Source organism: Colias croceus, chromosome Z, assembly GCF_905220415.1.
Source record: "Colias croceus chromosome Z, ilColCroc2.1".
In the NCBI taxonomy this organism is placed as follows: domain Eukaryota; kingdom Metazoa; phylum Arthropoda; class Insecta; order Lepidoptera; family Pieridae; genus Colias; species Colias croceus.
Window position 1 is genome coordinate 3,022,752 of NC_059568.1, and position 15,142 is coordinate 3,037,893.

General features: G+C 33.8%; 1 protein-coding gene across 2 annotated transcripts in view; it reads left to right on the top strand.

Annotated features, from left to right (window-relative positions):
• The window catches only part of LOC123704997 (pickpocket protein 11-like), a 33,622-nt gene that overhangs the window by 8,726 nt on the left and 9,754 nt on the right, over nt 1–15,142 (top strand). Inside the window, exons 5-8 of one of the 2 annotated variants that reach the window (XM_045653531.1) lie at nt 1,576–1,584; nt 2,392–2,556; nt 10,859–10,970; nt 14,076–14,129. In XM_045653531.1, coding sequence (XP_045509487.1) covers nt 1,576–1,584; nt 2,392–2,556; nt 10,859–10,970; nt 14,076–14,129 — 340 coding nt within the window. The remainder of the gene's footprint in view (nt 1–1,575; nt 1,585–2,391; nt 2,557–10,858; nt 10,971–14,075; nt 14,130–15,142) is intronic. The other variant, XM_045653532.1, reaches the window with a different exon arrangement.

A 15,142-nucleotide genomic window follows, 5' to 3' on the forward strand; every position in this document is an offset into this window, starting at 1 on the left:
ACTTTTTTATGTAATTTTATTTTTTTACGGGCCCTTGAAGTTGTGAACATACTGGGTAATTTTATCTTTGGCATTTAATTCTTTTTTTTTATTCCATTCAAAGATCTAACGATAGTAAATGTTACCATACTGAATTGACCTATCTTTCAGCTTAGCAAACAAAAAAAAATCAAGCATCTAGCGCAATAATTGACGTCACTATGAGTGAAAATATCATCGTATTCGGCGATAGGTGAAAAATTGAAAAAATAACATACATGGGGGTGATTCGGATAGCCCTCTAGGTCCTCTACCTCCCAGCTTCCGTTCATCACTACTTTTTGGGACACCCTGTATATAAGTATGCTGTAGATATGAACAAACCTTCTGTATGTCCGCGCTGAAAACATAGTGTAAGTCGGTAAAGAGAAGAAAGTGACTTCGTTTAATAATAATAGTGTAATGTAGTGAAATACACTGTATCAATGAATAAAGAAATATAATTATAATATTATGTAAAACTGTATCCGATAAAAATATCATATCTTCTGAAATAATATCATAATAATATTTATTAGCTATCTACGTCACAAATAATATTATACATATAACATTTAGCGGAAATACAGCCCAATAAAGTCATTCAAATAGCAGTGAAAAGATCTGAAATCAATATTCTCGACACTTCCTTTTAACAATTCCATCCTTATTCCCTTTTGAATATCGCAACTGATTTTAGTTTGTTATGCTTGAATTGCTAGAGCTTGTTTTAAATGCTTTCGTCTACTTTATTGCGATGTGAAAATGTTGTACCTACTTAAACAATATAAAAGAAATAATAACAATCGCTCCTTGCCGATTTCGGCTACAGCGACTGCTATGTGTGTGGGCTAATGTAGCCAATTTAGTAGTTTGTAATAGCGAGGAATTTACGGTCACATTTAGGGCAAGTCAAAACACCATAAAATAAATAATACGTGCCATAATCATAGTAATTCTAGTTATAGTAATAGGTACCTACTTATTACTACCTATAGATATAGGTACTTACTTATTACGACCTATAGATATAGGTACCTACTTATTACGACCTATAGATATAGGTACCTACTTATTACTATAACTGTCGACATTTGGTGAATGTCTGAAAAAGAAATATTCATGATTATTGTGATCAATACTTTTTTAAACATAGGTAATATAGCGCTAATATGGTATATTTTACTTTCATAAAAGTTTTATAAAAACTGTAGATTGCATGATAACCTGTGATACTAATACTTGTGGTATATTTCATTTTTGAAAAATAAAAAAGTTATTTTAATTTTCTCGAACATTTATTTTTTTTATATTTTCTCTATAGCCAGTTGGTATGCACGCTAAAATGTGTGGGTTCCATAGTGGGTTCCTATTTTTGGAAAAAAAACAGCTTATAAAAATATATATATATATATTTTTTTTTTATTGTATAGTAACACAGAGTTATTACACATGCCTGCGCCTCGTCGAGTTGCGTCTTGTGGGTATCAAACGGCCCTCACTGTTATTTTGAAAACGGACCCCAATGATTATTTCAGTACTTTAACCGCTTCACAGGGGACTTTGGTAAGTTAATAATATTTTATTTATTATAATAGCAGTTGTTGTTGTAGCTGCTGACCACTAAATTCGCTTGCGAGGTTGAAGAAAATTAACCGTCATTACATTTGTAACATTTTAAATTTGTTAACAGAGTTGCATAGTGCATACCTTTAGACTTTTATTTAAAACCACATAATGGGTCTTAAAATCTCTTCCACTGATCGATGAAAATATTATATATCTAAATGCAGCACTTTAGAACTCCGGTAGAGCGTTGCAACGTAGAATACCTAATTTGGTACTGCACGGTAATAGTATACTAATTGCCACGCAGTAGTGTGATGTCTAAAAAATAAATTCCTCAAAAAAAAGAAAAAAGGATTTAAAATCTATTTATTACATATATTATTTATCCCTAGGTTTCGATCACTATACAGCCTAAGCGTAAAATCATAACTACGAACTTAGCGTATGAAAATACTAAATCTTATATATAAAAATGAATCGCAAAATGTGCTGGTAAGCGCATAACTTTAGAACAGCTGAACCGATTTCTTTAATTCTTTTTTTATTATATTCCTTGAAGTACGAGAATGGTTCTTATGTAGAGAAAACGTAAACATGTACCACGGGCGAAGCCGGGGCGGACCGCTAGTTGGTCAATAAAATAGTTTAATAATAATTGAATGGGCTTTAATAAAGGCTTTGTAAATGAATAAATTGAGTTTAAATTTTAAGAAATAAATATTTCTTAATAGGAATAGTTCTGTTAAGTAATGAATACCTTCAATGAATTAATGACTTTATATCCATATAAATAATTCATACCAGGTTTTCATAGAGAACGCTTACAACCACCCCGACTTGGACTCATCACTGCGGGTGATCAATCCTGCTGAGGAGGTGATGATAGCTCTATCTCCAGAGTCCACTTACAGTACATCCGGGATACGGACATTCCACCCGGATAAGCGGAAATGCTATTATAAAGATGAGGTAGGTAAAAATAAAAAGAAATAAAAATCTATAACAAAACACCTGCTCCACCCCTGATGGTCGTAGCGTGATGAAATATAGCCTATAACCTTCCTCGATAAATGGGCTATCTAACACCGAAAGAATTTTTCAAATCAGACTAGTAGTTCCCGAAATTAGCGCGTTCAAACAAACAAACTCTTCAGCTTTATAATATTAGTATAGATATAAATTTACGTTGTAGCTTAGTCGGCTGTTTCATTAAACCCCATTTCATATATTCCAATATTTCGCACACAAACTACACACGTGCACCTGTTGAAGTGAACCGTGAAGCGGTAACTTCGCTGTAATTATCTGAACGAGATTTCGCGCTCTGTGACTTCGGGATTTCGCTTCTATTATAACTATTATTTCCATTTTATTGAAGCGCTTGATATCAATACTCTCTGGTGGTAATATAATCAACAACACGTTTTTCGGGAAACTTAAGGTACAAGTCCGAGACGGGCCGCAGACCGCAAACTGCAACAGCAAACTGCAAGCGACAACACTTGTTTCTATGAATCTTTGTTTCTATAACTATGAAATTGATTCTAAGCGCGGCAACACTGCTGCCTGCAGACGCAACGCGCAGCGATTCATAGATGTTCATAGAAACAAGTGCTGTCGCTTGCAGTTTGCTGTTGCAGTTTGCGGTCTGCGGCCCGTCTCGGACTTGTACCTTTATTCTTTCATTATTTGCCTTGTAACAACATTATTATTACTTACTAGCTGTGCCCGCGACTTCGTCCGCGTGGAATAGTGACTGCATAGTAGTTACTACTTATCTTAAATTATTGAGTAAACACAGACTACCATAAATAATTAAAAGAACTGTAAGTAAAATTTATTACTAAACTGAGCTAAACAATACAAAAAAAAATGCCTTATTAATTTTCTACGTAAAATTTCTTTTAAATTATGTCATATTATTTTTAGGCACCAGGGGGGAGGGGAGAAAATTTCTTTTCCTTCCTTCCTTGTATGGATGTTTTTAACTATGTATCGTGCAGCAACTGATTAGCTTAATCGATACTCAGTTTTTATCAAATCCAGCACAAAATCCAAATCAGATCTTTCCTGAATCCTGTCTCACGCCTGTAGGTAGTAACTAAACCGTTTAGACCGTGCAATAAAAATTAAATAAAAAAAAAACAGCGCTACGAAGATGTGCATACATAGAAAAAGGAATAAATAATTTCACAAACTTCCCGAAGATTTTTAAAAATAAATACCATTTTAAATATTTATAAAAAAAACAAAGTCATCGGGGCTGCCATGCCAACATCATCATAATATACCTCATTATCAAAATACATATATGGTACTTAATTTTAAAGATCGTCGGGAAGTTTGTAAAATAATTATTTATTCCTTTCGGTTTCTTATTTTCATGTAATATTTTCAAGTGAGTGAGACCTACCTCTACCTCCATATTACATTCCTACATCATATTGATATCTATAAGTTTGTTGCTCCTTGACATCTTTTAAGTTGGGCCGTAACCGTGCACAAATTGTAATGGACCACAGTGGCAAAAGAAGTGGTATACTTAGGAAAAAATATTGCCAAGGGCCAGGCATATTTAGCTTTGAGTAGAGTTCAAAATTTCCAGGGTGTGGCTATCCTCTCGCTCCCATATCCCCTCTTCTTTCACAGACTTTCAACCCTTCCCTTTCCATCCCTAGTAAATGGCAGCACCGATTTTGATGTAAACCATATCTAATTGTACCTATATGTACACGTCATATCCTGTAGTTTGATGCTCCATTTGGTTTATTTATCCCCACTGTCACCCCTAAAAAGCCCTAAATGTAATAAACGGCTAAACCGATTTCGATAAAATATGACTAATTGTAATTCACACGTTGCCCTTTCATATTTTGATATGCCGCTTGAGTATATTATTTGACCACATTATTCATTCCCACTTTTACCGCTGTTATCTAATAAATGGATAAACCGAATTGGATAAAAATATAACTAAGTGTACTTCACCCGTTATGCACTTTTATTTGATATGTCACTTGGGTATATTTGACAACATTCGTTTTTTTTTCATTCCCACTTTTACCCATAAAAAGGTATAATAAATGGATGAACCGATTTTGATAAAACATGTCTAATTAAACTTTACACGTCATGCCCTTTCATATGATATGTCACTTGAGTATATTTTTGACAAATTCAATTTTTATTACCACTTTTATACCTATATTAAGGGCCCTTAGTAGGTGAAAACGGCAAAATGGACTGTTTTCTATGAGCTATAATTGAAAATATTGAAGTTTTTTCGCACTGAAATTTCTAATACGTATTACAGAACGTATGTGTGATGGGATGACTGTTTCCAAAACACGATTTTGCTCGATAAAAAAAAATCCTGAAGTTACCTCTAAAATATCATATAAATCCTTAATACAACTGTAATTTACGATAATAATTCGTATAAAATCACAAATACATAGGTATTTACCTTCCCGATTTCTTGACTGTTTTAGATTTCGAAAATACTAAATATTTTCATTCACTTTTTGATAAAAATGTGAATGGCGCTTACGATTTTTAGTTTCGAGCACGTTGATTCCATACTAAACGCGGACCCCCTCACCGCTTACCTCAGGCCCGAATAGCTGAATTTTCGCTGACCGCCTAACCCCCCTTAAATAAATGGATGAACCGATTTGTTACTGATAGGTCGTTCACTTTCATTTAATATATTATCACTTAGGTACTTATATTTGACAACTTTCGTTTTTTTCATTCCCACATTTACCCCTATAATAATATACCTAGGTATAATAAATGGATGAACCGATTTTGATACACTTTATCTAAGAACCAGCGGCGGAAAATATGCTGCCTAACTAAAAAAACCGCATCTAATTCGGATTACCTGTTAGCGAGCTACGGTGGCACAAACAGACACAAACACACATAGCGGTCAAACACTTATCACCCATCTTTTTGCGTCGGGGGTTAAAAATATAATACGACATAATTTAAAGGACATTTTATGTATAAAATTTACCTAGAAGTAAGAATAATTCTAATTTGACCTACCCCTCCCCACCCTTGGGCACTTTCGATATGATCACTTGGACATTTACAGGAATAATAATTGTAACAGATAACTTACGTTTTATCGTTATCTTTATCGTTATCTTCGCTTATCGTTATCTTTATCGTACAGTGTATAGAATGCCTTAGCAAATGTTCGCCGTGAATACTTAAATGGTCATAACTTTTTTATTTACGAACCGATTGACATGAAATAAACACTAAATGTTAAATGAAGATTACCACAATATATTAGTGAAAACTGCATCTTAATCGGATAAGCCGTTTCTGAGATTAGCGTGCACGAACATACAGACAAACAGACAAACAGACAAACCGACAAACAGACAAACAGACAAAAATTTTTTTAACTACAGTTTTGGGTTTGGGATCGATTTAATAATAGCACCTGCTATTTTTTTTTTATATATTTTGATTGTACAGACACGACTTTTCTAGAATTTTATTATATGTATTGATGATTACCTTTGTCATTGTCCGTGGTTGGCGTTTAAATTATTACTTCGGTATCAGTGAGTGTTGTTATCAATCATTAGATAACAATTAAATTTAAATTTTCTTATCATACATATATGGTTTGATTACAGTATCAATAATGTTTTAGTATAAAATATTATAATTTTACAGAAATAGCAGGTGTTGTTTGATGAAGGATTAAAATTTCTCATATATGTAAGGGCAGTGTTGGGTGATAAGTATTTGATACAGATTATAAAACAACGGTAGATATATTTTTCGATCAACCACATAAAGATAATTTGTTCTTAGAGAATTTATTCATTATTTGTTATTTTATCACGTTCTTTATTGTAAACTTATTAAATGGCATTAAAGGTTTTAGATGAAACGAAAGAAACGGGTTTCATTTTTATATATTATATAGGTACTATAGGTATCTAGATAACATTTTCTGGTACCTAATTTATTTTTATTAATATAAGTATATTACTAAAAAGAAATTAGGTACACTTCGTATCAAAAAAATCCGTTAAAAACTTTTGTTAATAATAGACCGGGAGATACTGACACAAAATTTCGGGTCATTTGTAACAGGATGGCGGTTCTACGGGGGTCTTAGTACGCAATAACAAAAAGAAAAATGATGGTCAGAACGCTGGTACCAGCGGACTAGTCGCGTGGGCATTAGTCAAAATCACACTAAAAAAAATTTTTCACTACCACCTAGATCTTTATTATGGGCTATCGGTAAATTCTAAAATTTTTGTGTTACAAATCGTTTGACTTTCGCTATTTTTCCGACGAGTTCTACTAACGCCCACGCGACTTATCCGCCGGTACCAGCGTTCTGACCATCATATTTCTTTTTGTCATTGCGTACTAAGACCCCTGTAGAACCGCCATCCTGTTACAAATGACTCGAAATTTTGTGTCAGTATCTCCCGGCCTATAAGCACAATATTATTGTTATAAGAAAAACAAAACTATACTTTTTCTTTATGTCTTCCTAACTATTTATATTTAGAACACTGAATCTGTGAATACTTTTTATAAACAAATACCTAATTATATATCAATATTTTCTCCATAGCGATATTAGGTACATAAAACGTTCCGTGATTAAGGGAGGTAAAAACTCAAGAGGCAGTACTATAGTTCATAAATCCATTGTATTTATTAGCGACCTTATCAGCGGATTGCGATATTTTGATCGCGGATTAAATGATACAAAGATTACAAATAGCGGATTTGCTAGCGAATATTTAGTTTTTGTATATTTGGGTTTCAAGGAAATACTCGCGAATAAAAATAGTTCATAATATTGCTGGTTATTCATAAGTCATAATATGTCCTTGATTCTTTTTCGTTTTACCATCATCGTACATCTTCTTTATTTTTATGGTTGCGTGGAAGAGATTGTATTAAGCATAAAGTCTGCTATTTTACACTTGCCATGTTGTTTTCTATGTGTTATTTATCTGTTGTAACTACTGGTATTCTACAATGAAGTGTCTTAAATAAAGAAATAAATAATATGGGGTATTTTCAAACGTAGAATAAATTTGTCTTTTTAAAATCTTGATTGAACGACTTGGGCAGAGATTCACGTTTGAAATGAACTAGTCCAGTCTGTTCGTTCGATCGATCATGTTTCTCGCGACAACCTTCATTGATATAACGTTCCTAATTAATTATCTTAGTGTTAATTATTGTACCTTCAAAAATAAGGATATTAATGAACGGATAATATATTATTTACTAAGATATATATATCTACCAAGAAATTCAAATTACGCTTATAACTATATTACTAGCTGTGGAACTGCGCGATCTCGTTCCGCCATCCCCGTTCTTCCATCGATCGTCGAGGCGCACAGATTCTAGGCATCGCCATATGGCGGACGTTCCATGTACCCGGACTAAGCGGTTCGATTCCACATTCTTTATCCGAACCGCGAGGGACTAGAACATGCTTCCTGAATCTGTGTTACCCGACGAGTACAATATGGGGGTCTTCAAGCGTAGAGTGAACAGGTACCTTCTAGGGAAGCGCGTTCCATCTTAGATCAAATATCAGCTTAACATCAGACGAGATTGTGGTCAAGCGCTTCCCTATTCCCAATAAAAAAAAAATCTTCTAAGCTAAAAATCTATGAAAAGCGAGAATTACAGCTATTCAAAAGGAGCTTTTTTAAAATTCTTGAAAAAAAACTTTCGCTTCCTATATTTTTGATAACTTTGAAGTAATAATATTATCTATGATAATATGAATTTTATCTGAACATTAGGATCATCATAGGCATCAATTAAATAACACTAGATAAGAAGAAAGCAATCTAAATGTGAATCATTTGTTATCATTGTGATAATATTATAGTTTTTGGTTGTTGTTTGATAGTTTTTTCTGTGAAAATCCACTAGTTTATATTATGTAGTTAGTTAAAATATTTTTATCTTCCAAATAGCTCTTCAGAATTCAAAAATATTGTCTACTAGCTTCCGCCCGCGACTCCGTCCGCGCGGATGTCGGTCTTCGCGTGGATGGTTTATTTCTTCATTTTGAGACTCTAACAATGACATCTTATAAATATCTATTGGACCCAAACACGGCTAGGTCTATAATAATACGCAACGTGTGTTCGCGGTTCTACAGAACAACGCGTCTATAGATAAATCTGAAAAATTAAGATTAATTTTTTTCTACGTATTTTTCCAGGATAAAAAGTATCCTATTTTACGCCCAGGATAATAAGGTATAATTATACCAAGTTTCATCGAAATCGAACCGCTAGTTTTCACGTGATGTCTTCACATACAGACAGACAGACAGACAGACAGACAGACAGACAGACAAAAATTTTTTTAATCACATATTTGGGTTTGGTATCAATCCAGTAACACCCCCTGCTATTTATTTTTTCAATATTTTCAATGTACAGAATTGACCCTTCTACAGATTTATTATATGTATACCTAGATTAATATATAATTTATCTAATCTATTTTAAACAGATTTACTAATAGGTCTTTGAATTTTTGGCAGCAAATCTATTATTCTCTACAATAACTGTATACCTATATATTAAGCTGTATAATATTGCTTTCATACATTTTTCAATTTTTGGTACTGTAGTGAATTGAAGGAATGTAAACGAAATCTTCAAGTTTTCCGGTTTCTGAATTGAGAATTGATTTGATTAAGGCCGGTTGCAGAGCTTCACCGACCATCAGTGCGTACGTCAGTCGCGCTAATCATATGTATGGAAATTCGCGTGTGTACGGTTGGTCTAGCTATGAACGGTTTTATGTATTTCCATACATATAACAAGCGCGACTGACGTACGCACTGATGGTCGGTGAAGCTCTGCAACCGGCCTAAGGTCTGGGTAAGCTTGGGTTACATACCGCCGACTATAATATCTCCCGTGAAATATACAAGTATGCGCACTAGGCGACCAGTGGGTTTGAAATCAATAAATAATTGAGTGGACCAGAAACCACCCTTTTTTATTACAACATAGATATATATAAATCTTTTCTTAATTTTTAGTTGATAGACAATAAAAGACAATTCCAAAAAAAAAATATCAAAGTGTTCCAAATTGACCTGTCGCGATATTTTCAGGTTTCGTGCGTATTAACATAATCCTTGTGTTCTTTTATAAGATACACTATCAACTCTTGCGCATGTACCACCGGCCAATCACGTTCGAGTATCCTTCGTGCGTATTTAAATTCACAATATCAATATTGTATTGACGCAATTTGTAATGATATTGGAAATATCTTGGATACCATCAAATCATTCTTATCTTAATCTAATTTAATTAGTAAATACTATGCTAGTACCTCAATATTTAATTGTATTTTTTTTGCATTTTATTCATGTTTTTTTTTTGAAACATCGGATAAGAGAAATGTGTTCAGCAGAAACGAGAATCAAGTTTGCTATGTTGCGAATTGTCAATTGTTCGTTTCTAGAAATTTCTATTGCATAAAGATGGAACATGACTATGAGCTAAGTTGAAACGATTCTAAATGTGTCGTTAGTGATTTCAATTACTGCAGTGGGTGCTTGCATATATATTATGTTATTGAAAAATAACTATTTATGGATTTTCTCACTAATAGTCGAATTATTATGTCTTTTCTTGTGTGGACTCAGGAATTTTGGGTCTAGCTGTTTCAGCACGTCCATCTATGAGGGAAATGAATTAAGAGTACCTATAATTTATTATTTATTCACCTACCCTCAACGTTTCGTGGAAGTCCTATTCCGAGGGTTTACCAGGACGTCTTATAGTATTATTTTCAGTGATAGTACTAGACGACCTGTAGAGCGCATATTTCCACACTGGAAGTGTTACTGCTTTAAGGCAATATGATACGGGGGCTGATCAACTCTGGCACCACATCTTCCCTTTTATCTGATTCCTCTGGTCACTCCAAAATATTCGAAAATCAGCTGAGCGAATTCAATTGATTTTGCTTGCGTATTTTATGCAATCTTGCCCGAAAATAATATGTGTGTGTGTGTGTGTGTGTGTAATATATTAACGCCTCTTTAAAAGACTAATGGTACATACTAAGAGTTTTAATCGCGTGCATTCTAGCACGTTCTGTGATTAATAGTATGCTATGCTAGCTCGACTCCTTACCTTCGCATAAATAACCCTACCAATATAAGAAGTCGTTAGTTTATAAGAGTGAAGAAGAATTGACCAGCCATTAATTTTTCCAGGTGCATATAGGTGATTTCGTACATTATTCCTTCCACAACTGCAAGTCGTTGCAAAAGATTGAAAGCATTGAAACCAATTGCGAGTGTACTCCATTTTATTTTCCAATCAAAGGTAAGTATGCTTAAGTTAAGTTTGTAAAGTGCAAGTTTAATTAATTAGGTACATGTTTTCATCCTGCTAGAATAGAGAAGAACATAATATTGTAAAAATTAATACAGTCTATTATTTACTCATGAAGTGTACAAAAAGACGCGGGGACAACCTTATTTCTATAAATAATATATATTGCAATTATACAACATATATAACACCTTATCTTATTTATTATTCAAGGGTACAAAGTATGTATAGGTACGTTAAATGCAATAAAATTCAGCTTTCATACTGTTATGTTATCCCAGAAATATGACAGTTCCTTTACATGGGAATTATTAAAGTAAAGAAATACATTTCTGCATATGCCATCTGCAGACGTAATTAGTTTCTGTTTGTGGTCGACGAAAATATTAAAGAGGGTAATTACATATGTAATATTGTGTCAGTGCTGCTACTGAAACCCGCAGATTACTTCGTAATTGAGCATGGTTCTGCAATATACGTTCCTGTTTATAGATAGGGAGGCGAAGAGGGGAATTTTCTGCAATACTCGAGCGTGGCAGTTTAAGATATGAGAGATACCTTAGACCTAATAGAACAACCTTGTTAACTATTTAGCTCTTTAAGTAGTGACGCGCGCCCAGGATAGACGATCAGATTAGTAAAAAAAAATCGATAGTCTGAAATACTCGAGCGCGTCAGATTAAGATATTGGGGGTTGATTTTAGTGTTTTAAGACTAAATTTAACTAATCTGACGATAAGTCCTTGACGCCGTCAAGTTATAGGGTCGCGAACTTGTAAAAAAAAAAACGTTAATCCGGCATTCTCGAGCGCGATTGTTTTTATTTTTATTTTGAAGAATATAATCTAAAACTTACTAAAAATACAAAATCTGCCGGTTTCCGCGTGACCGGAAGTCTGGAGGAGCCATTTCGTCTTCCGAAAAACGCGTTGCAGTATATAAGTCGCGAACGATACATTTTACAAAAAAAAAAGTTTGAATAAAAAAAAAAGGTAATTTTATTTTACACAAAAAAGGTCTCTTTACATTTTTGTCCAAAGTTAAAACTTTTTGACTTGAAGCTTCATAAAAACTCAAACTCCCGGTTTTTTGAGTAAATCTCGAAAACTGAGGGTGTTAAGAAAAATTGATATGAAATAACGATGATTAAAAAAACGAAACTCTCAAACCTTTTTCGGTCAGATTAAGAGAACCCACCAACATTTTTGTCAGATTAAGAAAATATGTTTTCAGGAGACCGAGATAAACCTCCCCTATGAAAATCTGACGCGCTCGAGTATTTCAAAAGGACTTTTTTTTTCTGCATTTTCAAAAATTCGTCGCAACTTATCGTCACGCCGAAATCGTCAGTTTTTTTAAGGGGAGCTTCCTTGGGGCCTACTTAACACCCCTTCCGAAAATCTGACGCGCTCGAGTAAATTTTTTTTTTGTGCATTTTTGACGAATTAATATGCCTAGCCCCACCACGCAAACCGGCAGATTAGTATACCGTTGTTATCAGAGGCACTTGGGGCATACGTAGTATGAATATCTGACGCGCTCGAGAATGCCCAAGTAACTATTTTTTTTTACATTTTTGAAAATCCGTACAGGCCAAACCCACCGCTAAAATGGTTTTTACCATAGAAGCTTTTCTTTTCGAAATTATTTTATCTATCGATTTTGATAAGTTTCGACGGCGCCGTTTAATTACGCCATTTAGCTACCTCGCCTCCCTATCTATTAGGATGTGTTTGTATTTTTAATCGTAACTTTCTTTTTCGTTATATAAAATTTGGTGATTGAAAATTATGTTACTTAGGTATTGATATCTCTTTAAGATGAGGTTATTAATTATTGACCATACACTTTAAAAAATAATAAAAGGACATTCTTTGAATGAGTATAGTGCTACAAAAGTGCTATAAGAATAAAAATAATTCCCTTTGTAAAATAATTTTAAATTTTAGTCCCATTCCAATAACTTAAACTACCTAGATAAATAAAGCTTAAATCACCTAATTACTTCATTATCCGACGATAATTAATTAGGAATTAGAGAAATTAGTCTACAAAATAGCAAGACTTTGTTGGAATTTTCCTTTTTTTTAAGTGGGGAAATCTTCCAAAGATACCCACGGCTTTAATATCCTTATAAAATATCCTTGTAGCAATAACAAAAAAAAAAAAAAATCACAAAGATATTGACATCAAATCACTACCCATCAACCAAAGATGCAGTGCGGTAAGCTATGTCATCTTGCGCACTTGTTTTTGATAAGATCTCTCTCATTGAAATCTTCAGAGCAGATTTTGTTTTTTGTAACTGATAACATTATTTTGTTATCAACACTGTGTTCAGGAAATACGTGCAGTAGTATCACGTATCTTTGACTAATATGAAGGCTATCTAATATATCAGACAGATTTATCCAGATAATTGGAGATTAATTAACGACGGCACAATTATTCTGGAAAATTCTATGGCGGGCAATATTGTTTGAACCGTTTTATTAGGCGGTGTCCACAGAGCGAGCAGCTTCGCGAATCAAATCCTGACAGCACACGTCATTTACCTCAGGCGAACTACTGACTGAACCGACCGGCGGGTTTAGAATATCCCTCAGGACCAACTCAATTCACATAAAAAATCGCCAATTAGCTAGCGCACAAGAGCAACTTTTGTCTCCGCAACTATTTTGTCTCTCTCAATTGTATGGGGAGTTGCGTCGCTCCGTGCGCGCACTTTCATACTAGCCCGTGGGTGGGAGAGACAAAATAGCTGCGGAGACAAAGTTGCTCTTGCGCGCTAGCTCTTAAGCTTTCAGTTAGCTGAAGGATCAGACGGACCGATCAAAATTAACCGAACAGTCGTTTATGCCGTTTGTGTAGTGACATTCTTATCCTGCCTAGCAATGTCGCAAAATCGCAATACTTCACGAGGCTGCTCTCTCTATAAAAAACAAAAAGTTTGAAATACATAATAAGCATTTTTTTTACAAATTTTAAACTATCTCTAAAAGTTTTTTTGAACTAAAGGCCAAGGAGCTGATTTATATAATCTACTAATTTATAAATTTGATCTTAATTTAAAATAATTAAATTTTTATTTTACAGAGAAGATGCGACCTTGCAATTTTTACGATATGAATTGTATTCGGCAAGTTGCAGGTAAAATAAGTATATAAGTGTATTGAATTAAAATAAATAGTTTTTACCAATTATATATCATAAAGGAAACAATGAAGTGATGATGTTTATAGGAAAAAAAAATACGTAAATTTGTATCGGTTCAAAACTTTATTTACAAAAAAGTTGAGCGGGAACGACACACGTTATACATAAACTCAGTTTTTAAAACATTCACGACCACTCAGTAAATATTTTCATTGCATCCAATAGTTTCTTTCTATAAAATCGATACAAAAAAACGTGAAAAGGAATTTAATCAAATTCCCTTTTGTGGTCACATGCAAAATTACCAAACTGTATTTTCTGCCAAATGCAAGTACCTTTAACTGAAAACCTATAATTAATCATTTCGTATTCAAATAGGAATATATTTACTAAAAACTAGCTGGTTTTGAATTAGGTAAGAATCGATTTCAGCCATTTTAAAGGATTTGAGAGCTTTGTATATGCTTTAAATGGAACTCACTGAATTATTTATCCGATACGTGGTTCGTGTGCATGAATTTATTAATTGATTTACATATTGAGTTCGTAGCATGTATTTGTAATCGCAGGTAAAATGTAATATCCATATTGTTGGATATTACATTGAAAACAAATTATTCAGTCCACGTTTGCAACTGTATTAATATTTTATATTATTTATTTAGAACCAGGGTATATAATTCGGATAATATGTGATCGCACTTGGCCAGAGTGGTGGGTGGCCTGAACCCTCATAGGAGGCCCGTGTGCAAGCAGTGGGAAGATAATACATATTATTAAATAGCTTTCCACCCGCGGCGTCGCCCGCGCAGTTAAAGAAAAACCCGCATACTTCCCGTTCCCGTGGGATTTCCGGGATAAAACCTATCCTTAGTCCTTTCTCGGGTATCAAAATATCTCTATACCAAATTTCATGCAAATTGGTTCAGACTTCAGTAGCTAAGGCGTGATTGAGTAACAGACAGACAGACAGAGTTACTTTCGCATTTATAATATTAGTATGAATA